Here is a 15,691-nt window from a genome sequence, read left to right on the forward strand (position 1 = left end):
GCGTGCATATGAAAAGAAAGCGGAAGGCAGAGAGGAAGGGGAACCGCGTTTGTCCAATGGCAGCGCAGAAACACGCCCACCTGACAGACTAGCGCGAACGTGGAGGAGGTGATTGTTCTGAACAGCCAGGATATCTCAGCTGTTTACTACAAAGAGAAAATATAATAATACATTTAAGTTATATCTTTAGGCACTTTGTTGTTTTTCATCTTAATGACTCTTTCTAGGTGCTGCACACTAGACAGCTTCTTCCTTTGTCCGACTTTATGTGTCCAGGGTTTTTAATCTTAATCTTTCCATAACGCTTTATTATCCAAGTCCCTTTCAAAACTACGTGTTTATCTCTCTGCTCCCGTGTTTTTCTCTCAATCGCATTTATCTTCAAAATCTTTGCATTTCTTCTCCATGGACAGATTTATTTCCTCATATTTGTTGGTCTCAAACTTCTCCGATTTCCGGAGGAAAAGAATTTGTAGTTTTTCCGCTTTTGACTGTTGGATCTCTTTCATTTTTAAACTTGGCAGCCTCATCCTGCTCTTTTTTTCAACGATTTCTCCACCAGGGTTAAAATCTTAGTTTTAAGCCGTTTAACTTCATCCGTGAGACGCCTTTCATTTTCTTTCGTTTTTTCAGGCTCATTTTGGAGTTGCAAGAAATCAGGTTTAATGATATGAGACATTTTTTAATTGATGCATGTCGTTTGTATGAATTTTTAAGTATTAATTTACTAATATTGTGCTTCACATATTATCTGCGGTGTCACTTTATAGAATGGAATGTCACAGTGTGATGAGCACAGAGCATGCATGTGTTTGACTAAAAGACATCATGTTCTAGTTGTTGTGAGGCCGTGTTGTGTTTTAGATGCAATTGTGCCTTTTTATTTTTTTATTTTATCCTTTTGATTGTTTGTCGTTATCTTTCTCAGTAAAACTGTGGCAGTTTTCACTGATGGTACTTTAATTTGTGTACTTTTTCACAAGTAAATCTGGAGTTACTACTGATTTACTCCAATATTAAATAATCTGTATTCAGATTTAAGAGTACAGGAAAATTTATTTTTCACTGAGTGGTTCTGCCTCAGCACTGGACAACATATATTAATGCTTTATAATATTTCTCTCAAATCAAGTAAGATGTACAGAGGACTGTGTCAACACGCTAGGATTAATTATGCCATTTCTTTACACTTTTGCAGGATTCTCTAATATGGACTGTACATCATTAAAATACTGCAATTTCAGTAAGTATACACATTTCATATAATCATAGTCTGTAACTTTATTATTGGCATTAGCCCAAGTAATTAAACATTTTAGTTAGTAAAGAAAAGAATGGGCATTTTGATTGTATGTGCACCATAGTCTATGTAACAAATAACCATATAGCCCAATAACTATATAATAAGGTGGATCCAACTTCAGTTTCACACTCTTCGTTTATCAGAAATACACTGCTCAAAAAAATAAAGGGAATACAAAAATAAGACATCCCAGATCTGAATGAATGAAATATTCTTATTAAATACTTTGTTCTTTGCATAGTTGAATGTGCTGACAACAAAATCACATCAAAATCATCAATGGAAATCAAATTTAACAACCCATGGATTTGGAGCCCCACTCAAAATTAAAGTGGAAAAACACATTACAGGCTGATCCAACTTTCATGTAATGTCTTTTTTTTTTTAAAGTCAAATAAAGCTCAGTAGTGTGTGTGGCTCTATGATCTCCCTGCAGCGCCTGGGCATGCTCCTGATGAGGTGGCGGATGGTGTCCTGAGGGATCTCTTCCCAGACATGGACTAAAGCATCCGCCAGCTCCTGGACAGTATGTGGTGCACCGTGGCTTTGGTGGATAGAGCGAGACGTGATGTCCCAGATGTGCTCGACTGGATATAGGTCTGGGGAACGGGTAGGCCAGTCCATAGCATTAATGCCTTTGTCTTGCAGGAACTGCTGACACACTCCAGCCACATGAAGTCTAGCATTGTCTTGCATTAGGAGGAACCCAGGCCCAACAACACCAGCATATGGACTCACAAGGGGTCTGAGGATCTCATCTCGGTACCTAATGGCAGTCAGGCTACCTCTGGCGAGCACATGGAGGGCTGTTCAGCCCCACAAAGAAATGCCACCCCAAACCGTTACTGACCCACTGCCAAATCGGTCATGCTGGAGGATGTTGCAGGCAGCAGAATGTTCTCCATCATGTCTCCAGACTCTGTCACGTCTGTCATAATGTGCTCAATGTGAACCTGCATTCATCTGTGAAGAGCACAGGGCACCAGTGGCAAAGTTCCCAATCTTGGTGTTCTCTGGCAAATGCCAAACGTCCTGCACGGTGTTGGGCTGTAAGTACAATCCCCACCTGTGGACATCAGGCCTTCATCCCACCCTCATGGAGTCTGTTTCTGACCGTTTGAGCAGACACATGCACATTTGTGGCCGGCTGGAGGTCATTTTGCAGAGCTCTGGCAGTGCTCCTCCTGTTCTTCCTTGCAGCAGGAGGTATCAGTCCTGCTGTTGGGTTGTTGCTCTCCTATGGCCTCCTGTAGCTTGATTTCACAGAAGTGTGATTGACTTGGAGTTACATTGTGTCTTTAAGTTTTCCAGTTTTCTGTTTTTTTTAGCAGTCGATAATCAAAAGTGTGTTACATGCTTAAATTTACACAGAAAAGTCAGAAATCTGCTCTTGTTCCATCTCTGTTCTGTCCTCATTCTCCATCTCCCTCTCTGTTCCTCTCTCCCCCTCTCTGTTCCCCTCTCTCTCTCTCTGTTCCTCTCTCTCCCTCTCTGTTCCTCTCTCTCCCTCTTTGTGCTGACAATCAAGCCAAACACCAACATCATCAAATATACAGTTGAAACCAGATATTTACATACTCTCCAGATAAAAACAGATACTTTTTAATTGTAACATCAAATCAGACTAAATGTTTATTTTTTTAGGTTGATAAATATAAAGAGTAAAGAGAGAAACTATCTGTATTTCTTAATTGTAAATGGCACCAAATTGTATTCAAAATTAAGCCACACTTATGGAGCTCCACAATTCTTTTTCTGGTGTTTTGGTTGACATCTCCTGAGTTTCCCATTTCAAAGAAACAGGCTCTGTGTTTTGCCTTATATGCATCTGCAGGTGTGCCACAAATTTACTCACATGGACTCTACTAACCTATCAGAAGCTTCTTCAGCTCAGAATGGAATCATCTGGAGTTTTCTTATTAATTAACTTAGTGTACATGTACTCCTAAATTTGATGAAAGTGATAAAAATAGACAGATCTCTCTCTCTTTATTCTGACATTTAACTAATTCAAAAGATATTTCAATATTTATTTATCCAAAACAAAACAAGTTTACTCTAAATTGATGTTGTACAGTAAAAAATGTTCTTGTGTTTTCCATAAAGTGTCTGTAAATATCTGGTTTCAACTGTGAATATCCTGCTGTGTATTGAAGTTCCTCTTGTTTTGCATAGAAATATACTGAACAACATACAAAGCATAATATATAAAATAACATCTAACAGAGTTTTTTCTTTGAAAGAAGCTCCTTATGTCCATTCTTGTATATCAGTGCATTACTGAAACTGATTTATTAAGCCGTGGAGGGTAACAACTGAAAATATGAAATAAACACATGTAAGCTAAGACTCTCTAAAGAAACAGCATTCGGCTTTTGATTTCACCATTTGTTGATTTACTTGAAGAACAAGTAAGGTAATATGAGTCAAGTGATCAGTTTGATATCAATCTTTCGTGATACACCGTCATATTTACATTATTTGTACAATTCGAATGATTTGCTTTGGTACCTGGTCGAACTTCAGTTCTCCGTCTGCCTGGCTGCGTTTCTCTAGCAGCGCACTCGCAGGCAGCAGCTCCCCCCGCCCCCTCGTGTGATTCGAATATTGTGTGTAGTTTTTGTTTTATACAGTTGTCAGCCAGGCATCTAACTATGAAAAAATTACACTCCAAAAGACCCTAGGGTTCTGAAAAAACAACCTGGGCTTAAGCCCAGTAAGCCGCCACCCCCCCGCCACTGGCCTGAACTATAGAACACGTAACATAATACCCACTGAACAGTATCAAGTTCTTTTTAATCAAAATTAAACTTATGAGAAAGTAGACCCCTTAAACACAAATCAGTGTGATAATAACTGAAAGCATCTTTTGGAAAACTAACATTTCCACGTATGGTTGGACACGTCAGCAAACTGCCGTTCCCATTTCCCCAGCCAAATATAAAGAAATAAGTGGTGCAACTTTTAATGATGCCACAGATTCCCCTTATTATTTTTCTGGGTATATAATCCAATGCATTTCATCCTACTCCAACCTAGTCAGGGAAAAATAACTGCAGGGGCCCTTTTACTTAAGGTTAGGTTAGGTTCCAACTGGCTAGTGAAGGAATATGACCCACTGCAGGTGGGGCTGCAGAAAACCGGGGTGTAGTCTCAAACAGGAAATGTTTACTTCACACATGAAGGTGCTACAATTGGTACAACCCATTCCACATTCGCAAACCACTAAGTTTTTAACATGCAATAGATTTGGTATGATTAATGCCAATGCATAATCTGATTAGCCATTTTTTTAATTAAGCCTAGTCCACTGGATCTTTAAATCACAGCCAATATTTAAAAAAAAAAAAAAAGCAGTGAGGTGCAGTTAGACAAAGAAGCCAAATAATTTCCAGTCTACCTGTATTGCGATGTTATGATTCAATGAAGTCTTATTTCCCACAGCTGTATTCATTTTGTGGAAAACCCATCAAAACACTGACATTAGAGTCTTCTTAATTGGTTATTTAGTGCATTTTTCGTTACTTTTAATTGTAAATATCAGATGAAACAGCAAATGAAAGTCAAAGTGTAAAAAACACTTTATTGTTGACATGAGCATCAATTTTAAGACCAGTCAGAAGCAGCGCCACCCCAGTCAGAAGCCTGAGCAGTGGGTGCTGTGGACCAATCCTCTGTGGCAGGCTGAGTACTCCAGTCTTCACCTAGAATGGAACAGGAAAAAAGGTGTTAAGTTCAGAGACTATAACAGCACACATGATACACAAAGGTAATGAAGATCCATATAAAAACTCACCAGTATAGACCTCACCAGGCTTGACAGGGGCAGGTGCTGTAATAAAATCCCAATCAAGTTTAAACCATTAAGTGTGAAAAAGTGAATGAAAAATCTTACACTGCATTTACAAGTTAAACACAAAGCAGCAAATCATCTCACCTGCAGGGAACTGCTGAATGGGCACAGATGGCACTGCAACGCCCTCAGACCAGTCAGCCACCTCAGGCTGGGCAAACTCAGGTGCAGGGGTGGTCCATTCGCCCTGGAACTCCTCCTTTCCAACACCAGCCTTCTCAGCAGCAGCCTGCTCCTCCTTCTCAATCTACAAGCACATAATAAGCATTAGTGAGTGTATCAGCAGGATGTATGCCTCATGCACTTGGTTCTAGCCACTTCAGTACTTTTAGATAAGTTGAGTGTGCCAGTCATACCTCTTCAGGGTCCCTGTAGAAGTACAAATCTGGCATGACCTCCCATGGGTGCTCCCTGGAGATGGTTCCCCTCATCCTGAGGACCTCCCGGGCCAACATCCACCACATCAGACCCACAGAGTGGTGACCCTGAAACAGACAAATAGGGTCAAATCCAAACCTGTCGGGGCTGCACTGCGATTCATTACATTCAAAAAGGCATAAAGCTGTAGAAAAGAGTTTGTGGCAAGACCTCAACTCCAATTCCCTGGTGTGGTTCAGAGAAAAGAAGTTGGCGATCAGGCACTTTTATTTAGCACACATTCTACACCACACACTGCACAGACAAAACAGCAGGGCTCTAGCTGTGTGTGCAAAGACTCATTCGTCATTGTTTTAAACTAACTGAATTTTACCTTGTTGTTACAGGGGATGGCAATGTCCACATATCTCAGCGGGGAGTCAGTGTTGCACAGGGCAATGGTGGGGATGTTTACGTATGAAGCCTCAGTCAGTGGCTGATGGTCAGCACGAGGATCTGTCACAATCAGGAGGCGGGGCTCCCTGAAAGCAGCCTGGATCTGATTGGTGAATGTACCAGGGGTGAAACGACCATGGAAGGTAGTGGCACCAGTGGCAGAGGCGAACTTCAGCACTGCTCTCTGAAACAGACAGTACAGGTTTTACTTGAGATCGCAACAGAAATAATAACTTAGATTTTTTTTAAAAAGAACTGTGGCTCAGGTTACTATCAAACCCCATTCATGGGACAGTTGTCCTTATGGTGTTAGCGAATCCCGGCCTGATTACTCTTGCACACTTCCGACACCTGAACACCAACGCAAGTGCCAGGTTTTAACAGTGTGCACATAACAACAATGAGTCAGTTTTACCAGAACTTTACCTGGCCAGTGTTTCTGGAAGAGATGACACACACATCAGCTGGGTTCTCAATGGCAACAATGGCCCTGGCTGCCAGCAGCAGCTTCTCCCAGGTCTTCTTCAGGTTAATGATGTACACACCTAGTGAGCAAAACACGACAAGTTTTGTCATTTGCATGTAAAGCCGCAGCAGGGACAAAGTAATCAAAAAGCTCCATCGTCATAGCACAGATGACTGCTACACCACTCACCGTCGCTTTTTCTCTTGTAAACGTACTGCTCCATCTGGAAGTCCAAGTTGGTACCTCCCAGATGGGTTCCCGCTGCTAGGAACTTCAGCACATCCTCCTCCTTCATTTGAAGGACATCCAGACCTCCGGACATCGTGACCGCTTTCCCTGCGTTACGAGTTAGTGGGAGAGCTGTGGGGAAAAAAGTAGACTTAGAAAAACTACAAGCTGCAAAAGAGACAAAATAGTACACCCACGACCAGACAAGAAGCATCCAAAAAATTAGATTTACATCAGTGCATTTCTAATCAGACACAAAACAGCAAAAACCCATTGCTGAGCACAAGAACAGTAGCTCTTAGCAAAGTGAAGATGCTCCCTTAGTGTGTGCTCTTGCAGCAGGCCACAACGGAGACATGTTCACCCCACAAACGCGCATGTGTCAAGTCAATTTAGCCTCCGGATTAAATCATCAGCCATTTAGGGAGCGCAAACGATATGCAGATCTCGTTAGGAAGGTCGGGAAAAACATAACTACGAGGGGTGAAGGCGCAGAAGCTCGTATCTTACTTAAAGGAAGCTAAGCAGCAACGCGGGGATTAAGTTGAGGTATCTTGGATGCGAAAGGCCACTTGGAGCGTAAAAAGTCATGATAACTCATGTGTATGGTTGCCATCGTCTTCAGATATCAATTACAATCATATGAAATCTCGTCACTGCCGCTGTTCATTGGATGGAGGCGAGGCGCACGAGAAACAGAGGAAGAGCGCGTGTCAGCAGCTAGCATGTTAGCTACAAATGTTAGCATCATGAATGCGTTGAAAATTAAGAAAATTAGGGCACGGTAGTCTGCGCCTGTCTACCCACGGTATATGTTCTTTGTCCTCGGTCATAACTTTACGAATTTTGACTATTTCTTTCGATTTAAAATGACTAAATAGGCCGGTTTAAACTCACCACGAAACAACGCCGTATGGAAATCTGACCACACGGTGAAAAAGAGGGCGCTTGAAGGAAATGACGTTATTTTTATACCAAATTTCCAAGCGTGTGATTGGCTGGTTAAACCGAAGGCGGGGAGGAGGTAAAAAATGAGAAACATCAGCATTTTCGCCACTAGGTGGAGTTTTAATTCCACGTGCTTCAATGGTAGGAGCAGAGGTAACCAGAGGTGGGCTCACGGGTCGGATGGGTATCCCATATTAAGACAATGGAGATGGAAAGACCATATTAAGACAATGCTGAGACGCTGACTTCTCGGTGAAAGACTGACCTGTGTTCCTAACATATTTGCCAGAGATAAAGTGTTCCAGGCAAAGGGATATGTACACGATTGTGAAATTGTTTTAGTGAAACGTATCTTGTGTGTAGAGAGCTCTGCTGTTGTTCCCTCTTTGAAATGGTCCTATATTTGAAATTAAATTACAATAGATTACCGAGGCAATACACAGACAGAACAGACAGCTGATTAGTTTTCTGTGGGACTAATGGGCTCACCGAAAAATGGGGTTTGGGTACATTTCAAGGGCATTAGAGGTGATGGACATGGGCCAGATGCCTGAGATGTTTTGGAGCTGTTTTCTGGGAATGTGACCTAAATGACTGGGTAAAAAAGGTGGGATGTCAACACCCCTCACAATCATTGGATTTCCTTTTTTAAATAACTTCATAACCAAAGCAGTCCAACACACATGCAATAAAATATTTTCACAACCCCCTACCAAAACAAAAGCCAATTCTCATGGCTGTAGAAAAAAGGCACAAAACAAAAACAGACTCTGAAAACAGTGCCGTGTAACTTGAGAGAACCAAATAATACATAACTTTAACAAACAGCATAATTGGACATAATTCTGACATAAAGTCAAACACTATAAGTCGCTGACTCTCAGCTTGTACATGACTGAAGTATGCAACTTGTTAAAATGATTTTTAATATGATGAAGTATTTCAAACATGATCGATCACCCCTAAATATGAGTGGAAAAGTCATAAATCAGGTCTGTTAAGTGTGTTCTGTATATCATTTATAGATGCTGATCTACAAAGCCAACAGTTTTCTAAATTCATTAATTCAGTTGTTTATTTCAGCCTAAATAGCCTTCTTACTTTAGACTGACAGTGCTACACTCTTTGTACCGTCCTATTTCATGTCGTGCCACCCCTCCCTGTGCACTGGTACAGCGCTTATCTCTAACAGCCCTCATGTTCTTGCAGTGCGTGACAATATTCTGAGCAACAGCTTTGTAATCATTTAAAAACACTCCTATTTTTTTTTATAGTTTTACACCTGAACTCTCACAGCTGATTATTCTTTTATACACCTCAGTTAATGAAAGGAAAGAGTACACAGTCATGCATGTCAGGGGCGTGTTCTTGTGTTAATAGTACTCTTATTTTTGGCAAGCTGATCTGAGCACTAAATTAAGAAAAATATGTACACTCACCAGTCCTTTTATCAGACACTGCTTGTTAACACAAAAATATCTAATCAGCCAATCAAATGGCAGCAACAGGGTACAATTTGTTTGGGCTCACCAAAATGAGCAATAGAAGAGTCTGATTTGTCTGTTTCTTCTGCGCAGTCTGATGGTAGGGTCAGAATTTGGTATGAAAAGCATGAAAGCATGGATCCATTCTGTCTTGTGATATGAAGGCTATTTTCATGGCCCCTTAGTACCAACTGTGCATCATTTTAATGCCACAGCCTGTTGTTACTAACCATGTCTATCCCTTTATAACCACAGTGTACCAGTCTTCTGATAGCTGCTTCCCAAAGGGATAACACACACCATGCCACACATTTCAACTTTTCATGAACATGACAGCAAGTTCACTGCACTCAAATGGCTTCCAGTCACCTCATTATGGAGCAACATCTCTGAGGGAGGTTTTCTGCAACCTGTTGCAGAATTAATGCCGTTATGAAGGCAAAAGGGTCCAGCCTGGTACTAGCTTAGGTGCACATAACAGAGTAATCAGTACTGAACTCGAGCTTAAAATTCAGGCATGACTTTTGGTCCATCCATCCATTCGCTTCCGCTTGTCCTTTTCAGGGTCGCGGGGGGCGCTGGAGCCTATCCCAGCTGTCATTGGGCGAGAGGCAGGGTACACCCTGGACAGGTCGCCAGTCTGTCGCAGGGCTAACACATAGGGACAGACAACCATTCACACTCACATTCACTCGCACATTCACACCTAGTGGCAATTTGGATTATCCAATTAACCTATCCCCACAAGCTGCATGTCTTTGGACGGTGGGAGGAAGCCGGAGTACCCAGAGAGAACCCACGCAAACACGGGGAGAACATGCAAACTCCACACAGAAAGACCCCGGCCTGATGGTGGAATTGAACTCAGGACCTTCTTGCTGTGCGGCAACAGTGCTAACCACCGTGCCACCCCTTCACCCATTCACACACACATTCACACACTGGTGATGGCAAGCTACATTGTAGCCACAGCCACCCTGGGGCGCACTGACAGAGGCGAGGCTGCCGGACACTGGCGCCACCGGGCCCTCTGACCACCACCAGTAGGCAACGGGTGAAGTGTCTTGCCCAAGGACACAACGACCGAGACTATCCAAGCCGGGGCTCGAACCGGCAACCTTCCGATTACAAGACGAACTCCTAACTCTTGAGCCACGATCGCCCCTGAAAATGACCAAAATGACTTTTGGTCATTTTCTCCTAATAAAATTAACACAGAGATGAAATTTTCCAATAACTTTATTTTGTTTGACATGTTTAAAAAGTGAAAACGTCTGCATGAAAAACCACTTTTAACAAATATCAAAAAACTCCAAAGACATTTTAAGGCAGATGAATTTTTGGCAAATGCACGTGTCAAGTGAGCACACACTTAAATAAAGTATCAGAATATAAATAACACTGTTACACATGGAGACTCACAATCTTGTCTTTAAGAAGCTCTCTAGATTTTGAACATATGCTGAGGTTAAAGTGCATAAGTCTGGGCTTAATCTGGCTCACTGCCTGTAGTAGTCATGGGCTGAGTCATTGCACACAGCATGCAAACATCTGAGGCATTGGAAATCCCACTCAGACCAGGGTTTCCCTGCCATTCAAAGAGTTTTAGAACACTGTGGAGAGACACAGACATTGTTTCTGCATACAGTCCAAATCTTATTTGTAGCCCTACAACAGCCAGGCTAGTGTGTAGTGAACATTTCCCAGTTAATCTGCACTCAAAAGCATTTGATCTGCCAAGTTTAACCTGCAGATTGCGAAGACTCCTAAATATGTGGAAGTGAATTTACAACAAGAAGGAAGAAACCATTTGTCACAAAAAGCCCCCCAGGAGCACACGCAAAACTCTGAAGGGATTTCTCAAACATGGTCCAAATAGTTGGAGCAAAATCACCAAAGTTTGTGTAATTAGTAGTGCAGTAGAAAAATATCAGAGCATTTTTGTATCATCTTGAAAGTCTTTTTAAAGTTATATTGCACATTCTGACCTTCAGACACACCCAGTAAGACACTAAATGTACAGGAGACCTCCCACATGTCTCTTAGACTCTGAGTGAAATCGGTCACTGAAAGCTTCTGACACGCTAACGAGCACTGCAGTAGTTCCAGTTCCTTCCTGTGCGCTCATTCACTGCAACTCCATCTATATCTCTTCTTCCTTTTACAACATTTTCAACATTGATCACTTTCAGGACTTCAGCCCAATGTGCGCCATCATTTGTTCATAAATGGTCCACGCCATGGCCGCCATCATGGTCCTCCTCAGAGACCGAGGAACGGCCCCTCTGAAGAAGCCCTGGAGTCCATATTCCTTAGAGAGTGAGAGCAAAGTGAGGCATGCAGCTGATTAAAACCAGCTTATTCAACACGATACATGGAACGCAATTTTAAAACCACAGCAGAGCAAGAAGGAAGATTGAGACAGCTACCATATAGATATATCTGATGGCCTCTGCTGTCTTGAGTTGCGGATTCACTTGGACATGTGTTTTGACCACATCAGCAGGCTGAGTGATGAGGGAGGCCAACACGCCAGCCAGAACCCCGCAGCTGAAGTTAGCCACAGGAGCCGCAGGAGACGTGCTGATCTCTAAAAGGAAGATAGGCCAGCATGTGTATTTAAATGAACACCAAGAAGAACTCCAAATGCGAATATTTCTCGTTCTTAAGCTACTAAATGTCTCTCTGAGTCCATACTTACCTTTGGGGAGTGAGGCTTTGGTCTGGCTGTAGAACATGACGTAGATGCCGGAGAAAGGAACGTCTCTGAGGAGAGTGGCCATGAGGCCGGAGAACAGAGCCGCGGGACCTTCAGTTTGGCACACGCTGCGCAGAGCCCCTATCACACTCCCGTAACTGTACCTGCCACACTGAAACACAAAGACGTCTGGTTCAGTTCATGCATAAAACAGCACAATATGAACGCAACGCTAAAGTGAAAGCACGCTGCACAGGTCAAACAATAATATCAATGAAGTAAACATTTGTCTACATATATGTTTTCTTCACATACAAGCTGCACAGATGCATTTTTGTTTTAAAGAATTTCTTTCACTTCAGAAGAATAATCAATTGAAATTATACCAAATTCTATCTATTTTTTTAACACAGTATTATAGAAACATATTCTATTTATTTTAGGCTTTTCAAAAAATCTTATATTCATGAATTACTTCATGTAAGTACACGCAGAAGCTCTGGGGTTTAGCTCATGTGAAGAGAGGGTATCTGACACACCTTTTTCACCCTTCTTCCACATACAATGAAACGACTGAGCACCGCCTACTTCAGTCAGAGTCATTATCAGAGTTACACGTGACTGAGGTCTATAAAGAACAGGCTATAAAACACATACACCAAAAAGGCAACACTGGTGCTATGAATAAAGCAACTGAGAAATATGCAGCAGAAAATCTACACTGCTGTATCTATAGTTAGTACGCGCTGACTCAGCAGGAAATCCATAAATCACTTATCAGCACTAATCAGCGAATACACAGAGCCACGAGACAATTTTAAACCTAAACTGAATATAACCTGCTCCAGACAGATTATGTGTTCAGCACCAGGTTTCCATGGCAACCTAGAGAGCCACCAGGTGACATTGAAATCTCCGACTTGAAGTTCGACATACCTCACTAACCAATTAACCTCGCTTCGTAGTACACCCCTCTCTGGACACTGCTTACTTCAAAACGTGTCTTGACGACAGTAACCGGCAGCATCACTACCCCCGCCACCGTCCGGGCTCCGCCCCCCAGCAGCACAGCCTCCGCGGCCCCTGGGCATCTGTCCTGTAAGAAGTGCTGCTTCAGAGAGTAGTAGGTGCTGAAGTAGATCCCAACTCCTGGGATGGTCCGGACGAAGGACTAAAGGAGCAGACGGAGGAGAGAGACTGTCAGATGCATGGTGGCTCACACAGCAGGAATTTGTGACTAAATCTGTACACGAGGTAGACTCGAGTATACAGAAGCTCTAACCGGTGAAACTCCTTTCCAGAGTCCCAGCAGCCTCTCTGTCCGCACCACACTGAGGAGCACCGACACCATCCCCACTCTGCCCGAACTGAAGAAACAATACAGGCATCAGATAAGATGACCGAAAGCCAAAAACAGTGCGGCCTATAAAGGTCAATCAATGTCATGCTTTTTGAGTTCACCCAGTCAATAAATAAATAAAATCAGCTTTTGGATCTTATGAGACAGGAAAGCATGCGACACTGACAACTGTGCATGCACACTCACCCAGGCTGCACGCCGGTCTGCAGAGTCTGCAGACGGGTCTTGACCAGGTCGAGAGGCTGGAACAGCAGCGTGGAGCAGGTTCCACTGAGGGAGCCACACATGAAGGCTTTGATGGCCGGGTGCACCTGAGGGTTGTGGGGGAGGGGGGCAAATTTCATTTGCATTTCTAGTTAAAATCCTGACTGTCATGACTATGCCTACAGAGCATATTTCTGTCTCTTTAATGCACACTTACAACAACAAACTACTTAGATGTAATCGCCACTGACAGTGACTCTATTAAACCATGTTTATATTTTGTAAATAAATAATTTAATACCACTTCAATATTCCAACCGTCTTTTCCCCTATAACGCCCAGCCTCACAGTACCATTCACATGTGATGTAACAACAGAGTTTGCTCCCTCAGCTTAATGACTCAGCAGCTCTTCTTCACCTTAACCGCCGTCAGACTCTTAGACCGTGGATTAGTTAATCAGTATTTCCAAAAGTTATCAGTCAGACAGGACGCCCTGATCTCAAGTTACCTAATAAGGATGTACGCACTGATAAGGATGGAGCTTCTGATGTAACAAAACGGAGATCTAATACTCACCACTAAAAGTTCCATGTTTCTTCTCGAGGGTCACTTCTCAAGACGTTTTTGCAATACACTAAACCTTCTGGCTTCCTCCCCTCGTTGCCGTCCACTGAAATGTCTCCCTCTGATTAGAGGGAGAAAGAGGAGTTACTCACACTGGCCTTCCAGGAGCAGGGATGGAGAGATGGTGAGGGAGCGCAGCTCTGCTGTCTGAATGAGGGGACAGTGCGCACACAGAATAGATAAAGCTTGCCTGACCAACACCGTGTGTCCTATTTGCCCCCACCCGATACACAAGGCCACTCATTAACTGACCAAAGATCAGCATGCTACAAATTAGGATAGACCCGGTGCATGAGACACTGCTGCGTGTCCTTCACGAGACTGTGAAGAGCGTGAGCGAGTACGTCAAAAGTAAAGACTGTTCGCACTTGTTTTGAGCACAGTGTCCAAAAACAGTTCCACAGTGTACATAAGAGACACAGCTAGCGCTGGAAAGCCCTGTGAGCTGGCATTCTGCACTTAAGTGTAAGCAAAGAAAACACTGGCTGTCCTTAGAAATAAAACCCTTACATCACTGTTTGCATTTTTTTCAACATAAGATGTTGAGATGATGAAATACAGCACAGGGTGATAAAGAGAATGAAGCACCATCAGGTAGGAGGGAGAAGCATGCATAAAATTAATAGGAAACAAACAACTGTAGACTGTGCGGTGATCTCATTCTCAGGAATATTTCAGCACACACAATTACTTTAAATCTCCAATTTCTATGTGTTCCACATGTGTGTTAAGATTCATTTACGGTCTATCCAGGGCTTCCAAGCAGGCTGCTTTGATGAGCAGAAAATAATAAGCACTTATTTAAGATGAAAGAAAATTAAAATACATCGAAAGCAGGCTCCAAATGTGCAATGTCCAAATTAAGTCAAGAGCCAGAGACATATAAAACAAGTTATAAAGACAGAGATATAACACTGTTTGATATGCTAAATAACATTAAAAATAAAAAAAAAGAAGTAAAGAAGACCGAGGAGGGATCCTTGTGGAACATCTGTACTACTGGGCTTTCAGACTAAAATCTAAGGTCTGAAGATAATAATGTAATTTCATCTACATGGAGCTAGCACACATCCTTTCCAGTCGAATTTACTGATTTTACTTGAATCACTTAAGTCATGCAAAGTTGTGGATTTTATGCATAATAAAAACGCCAAAAACAAGATACTGTAACCCAACAATCTAATTACACCAACAGTTTTTATAATCGTGCCAAAGACCAGATGTGCTGATTTTTGTGTTTAAAATACATTTCGTCTTCCCACTATGGCGTTTATATTGAAAAGGGGGCCTACTTCAGGTGTCTCCTTCGACTTTCCGCAGGACTTCTGACAGATTAGCTGACAACACGTTTTCAAAAACATTTTTTTTAAAAAGAGCGCGTTGATGAAAATCGTGTGTGTAATGTTGTGTATTGAGGCTCTGCTGAGCTCTCCCTCTAACGCACCTTTAACTATAGTCCACCAATTGTTTTTCTCTCCCCGCCGAAGTCCAAATAAATAACATCAACGAAGTTACGCTTGAGCGCAAATTCTTCTAATTGACTACTCTAAGCAGGGCGAAGACAAACCTCACCACCACTCCCCACTAAAGAGCTGCAATGTACCACCAAACCTGACAGCCGCCTCTCTATCTCTCTGCGATAAGCCCAAACCGGCCGGTTCCTGTTCTCAGACGCAGCGTGTCGAAACTACGCGGAAGCACCGCCCAT

At 42.5% G+C, this 15,691-nt stretch overlaps 2 protein-coding genes and 1 long non-coding RNA gene across 7 annotated transcripts; 1 reads left to right on the forward strand and 2 right to left on the reverse strand.

Annotated features, from left to right (window-relative positions):
• Positions 1 to 20: 20 nt before the first annotated feature.
• On the forward strand, positions 21 to 5,008 carry LOC309705727. Its single transcript, XR_014276595.1, has 3 exons — positions 21 to 108; positions 1,199 to 1,243; positions 1,740 to 5,008. It is a non-coding gene; the product is annotated as an uncharacterized lncRNA (long non-coding RNA).
• rpsa (ribosomal protein SA) lies at positions 4,867 to 7,669 on the reverse strand. Of its 2 annotated transcripts, XM_082531687.1 has the most exons (8): positions 7,561 to 7,669; positions 6,625 to 6,795; positions 6,396 to 6,514; positions 5,908 to 6,153; positions 5,513 to 5,641; positions 5,241 to 5,403; positions 5,100 to 5,135; positions 4,867 to 5,007 (listed from the first exon to the last, which is right to left on the reverse strand). In XM_082531687.1, the coding sequence occupies exons 2-8, from the start codon at positions 6,755 to 6,757 to the stop codon at positions 4,910 to 4,912; spliced, it is 924 nt and encodes a 307-aa protein (XP_082387813.1). In that variant the 5' UTR covers positions 6,758 to 6,795; positions 7,561 to 7,669; the 3' UTR covers positions 4,867 to 4,909. The 2 variants fall into 2 exon arrangements, with proteins under 2 accessions (XP_082387813.1, XP_082387814.1); XM_082531688.1 differs by lacking the exon at positions 7,561 to 7,669.
• A 2,647-nt stretch (positions 7,670 to 10,316) lies between these two features.
• Positions 10,317 to 15,686, reverse strand: LOC309705329 (mitochondrial glycine transporter A-like). 4 transcript variants are annotated; one of them, XM_082531077.1, is made up of 8 exons: positions 15,595 to 15,686; positions 13,936 to 14,130; positions 13,340 to 13,464; positions 13,076 to 13,160; positions 12,785 to 12,964; positions 11,797 to 11,965; positions 11,525 to 11,685; positions 10,317 to 11,406 (listed from the first exon to the last, which is right to left on the reverse strand). In XM_082531077.1, exons 2-8 carry the CDS (start codon positions 13,948 to 13,950, stop codon positions 11,284 to 11,286), a joined length of 858 nt encoding a protein of 285 aa, XP_082387203.1. In that variant the 5' UTR covers positions 13,951 to 14,130; positions 15,595 to 15,686; the 3' UTR covers positions 10,317 to 11,283. The 4 variants fall into 4 exon arrangements, with proteins under 4 accessions (XP_082387203.1, XP_082387204.1, XP_082387201.1 ...); XM_082531078.1 differs by having other exon boundaries at positions 13,936 to 14,044; positions 15,595 to 15,685; XM_082531075.1 differs by lacking the exon at positions 15,595 to 15,686 and adding an exon at positions 15,428 to 15,523.
• Positions 15,687 to 15,691: the final 5 nt, after the last annotated feature.

This window comes from Aulonocara stuartgranti (assembly GCF_965226115.1).
Source record: "Aulonocara stuartgranti genome assembly, chromosome: 4".
Taxonomy (NCBI): domain Eukaryota; kingdom Metazoa; phylum Chordata; class Actinopteri; order Cichliformes; family Cichlidae; genus Aulonocara; species Aulonocara stuartgranti.

Coding starts and splice junctions, on each gene's coding strand:
- rpsa (XM_082531687.1), bottom strand. CDS start 6,757: ATGTCCGGAGGTCTGGATGTCCTTCAAATGAAGGAGGAGGATGTGCTG. Junction 5,404..5,512: donor TCTACAGGGACCCTGAAGAG/GTATGACTGGCA, acceptor ATGTGCTTGTAG/ATTGAGAAGGAGGAGCAGGC. Junction 5,136..5,240: donor CATTCAGCAGTTCCCTGCAG/GTGAGATGATTT, acceptor ATTTTATTACAG/CACCTGCCCCTGTCAAGCCT.
- LOC309705329 (XM_082531077.1), bottom strand. Junction 13,161..13,339: donor CAGACCGGCGTGCAGCCTGG/GTGAGTGTGCAT, acceptor TTGTTTCTTCAG/TTCGGGCAGAGTGGGGATGG. Junction 11,966..12,784: donor TCGTCAAGACACGTTTTGAA/GTAAGCAGTGTC, acceptor TTTGTGTTTCAG/TGTGGCAGGTACAGTTACGG.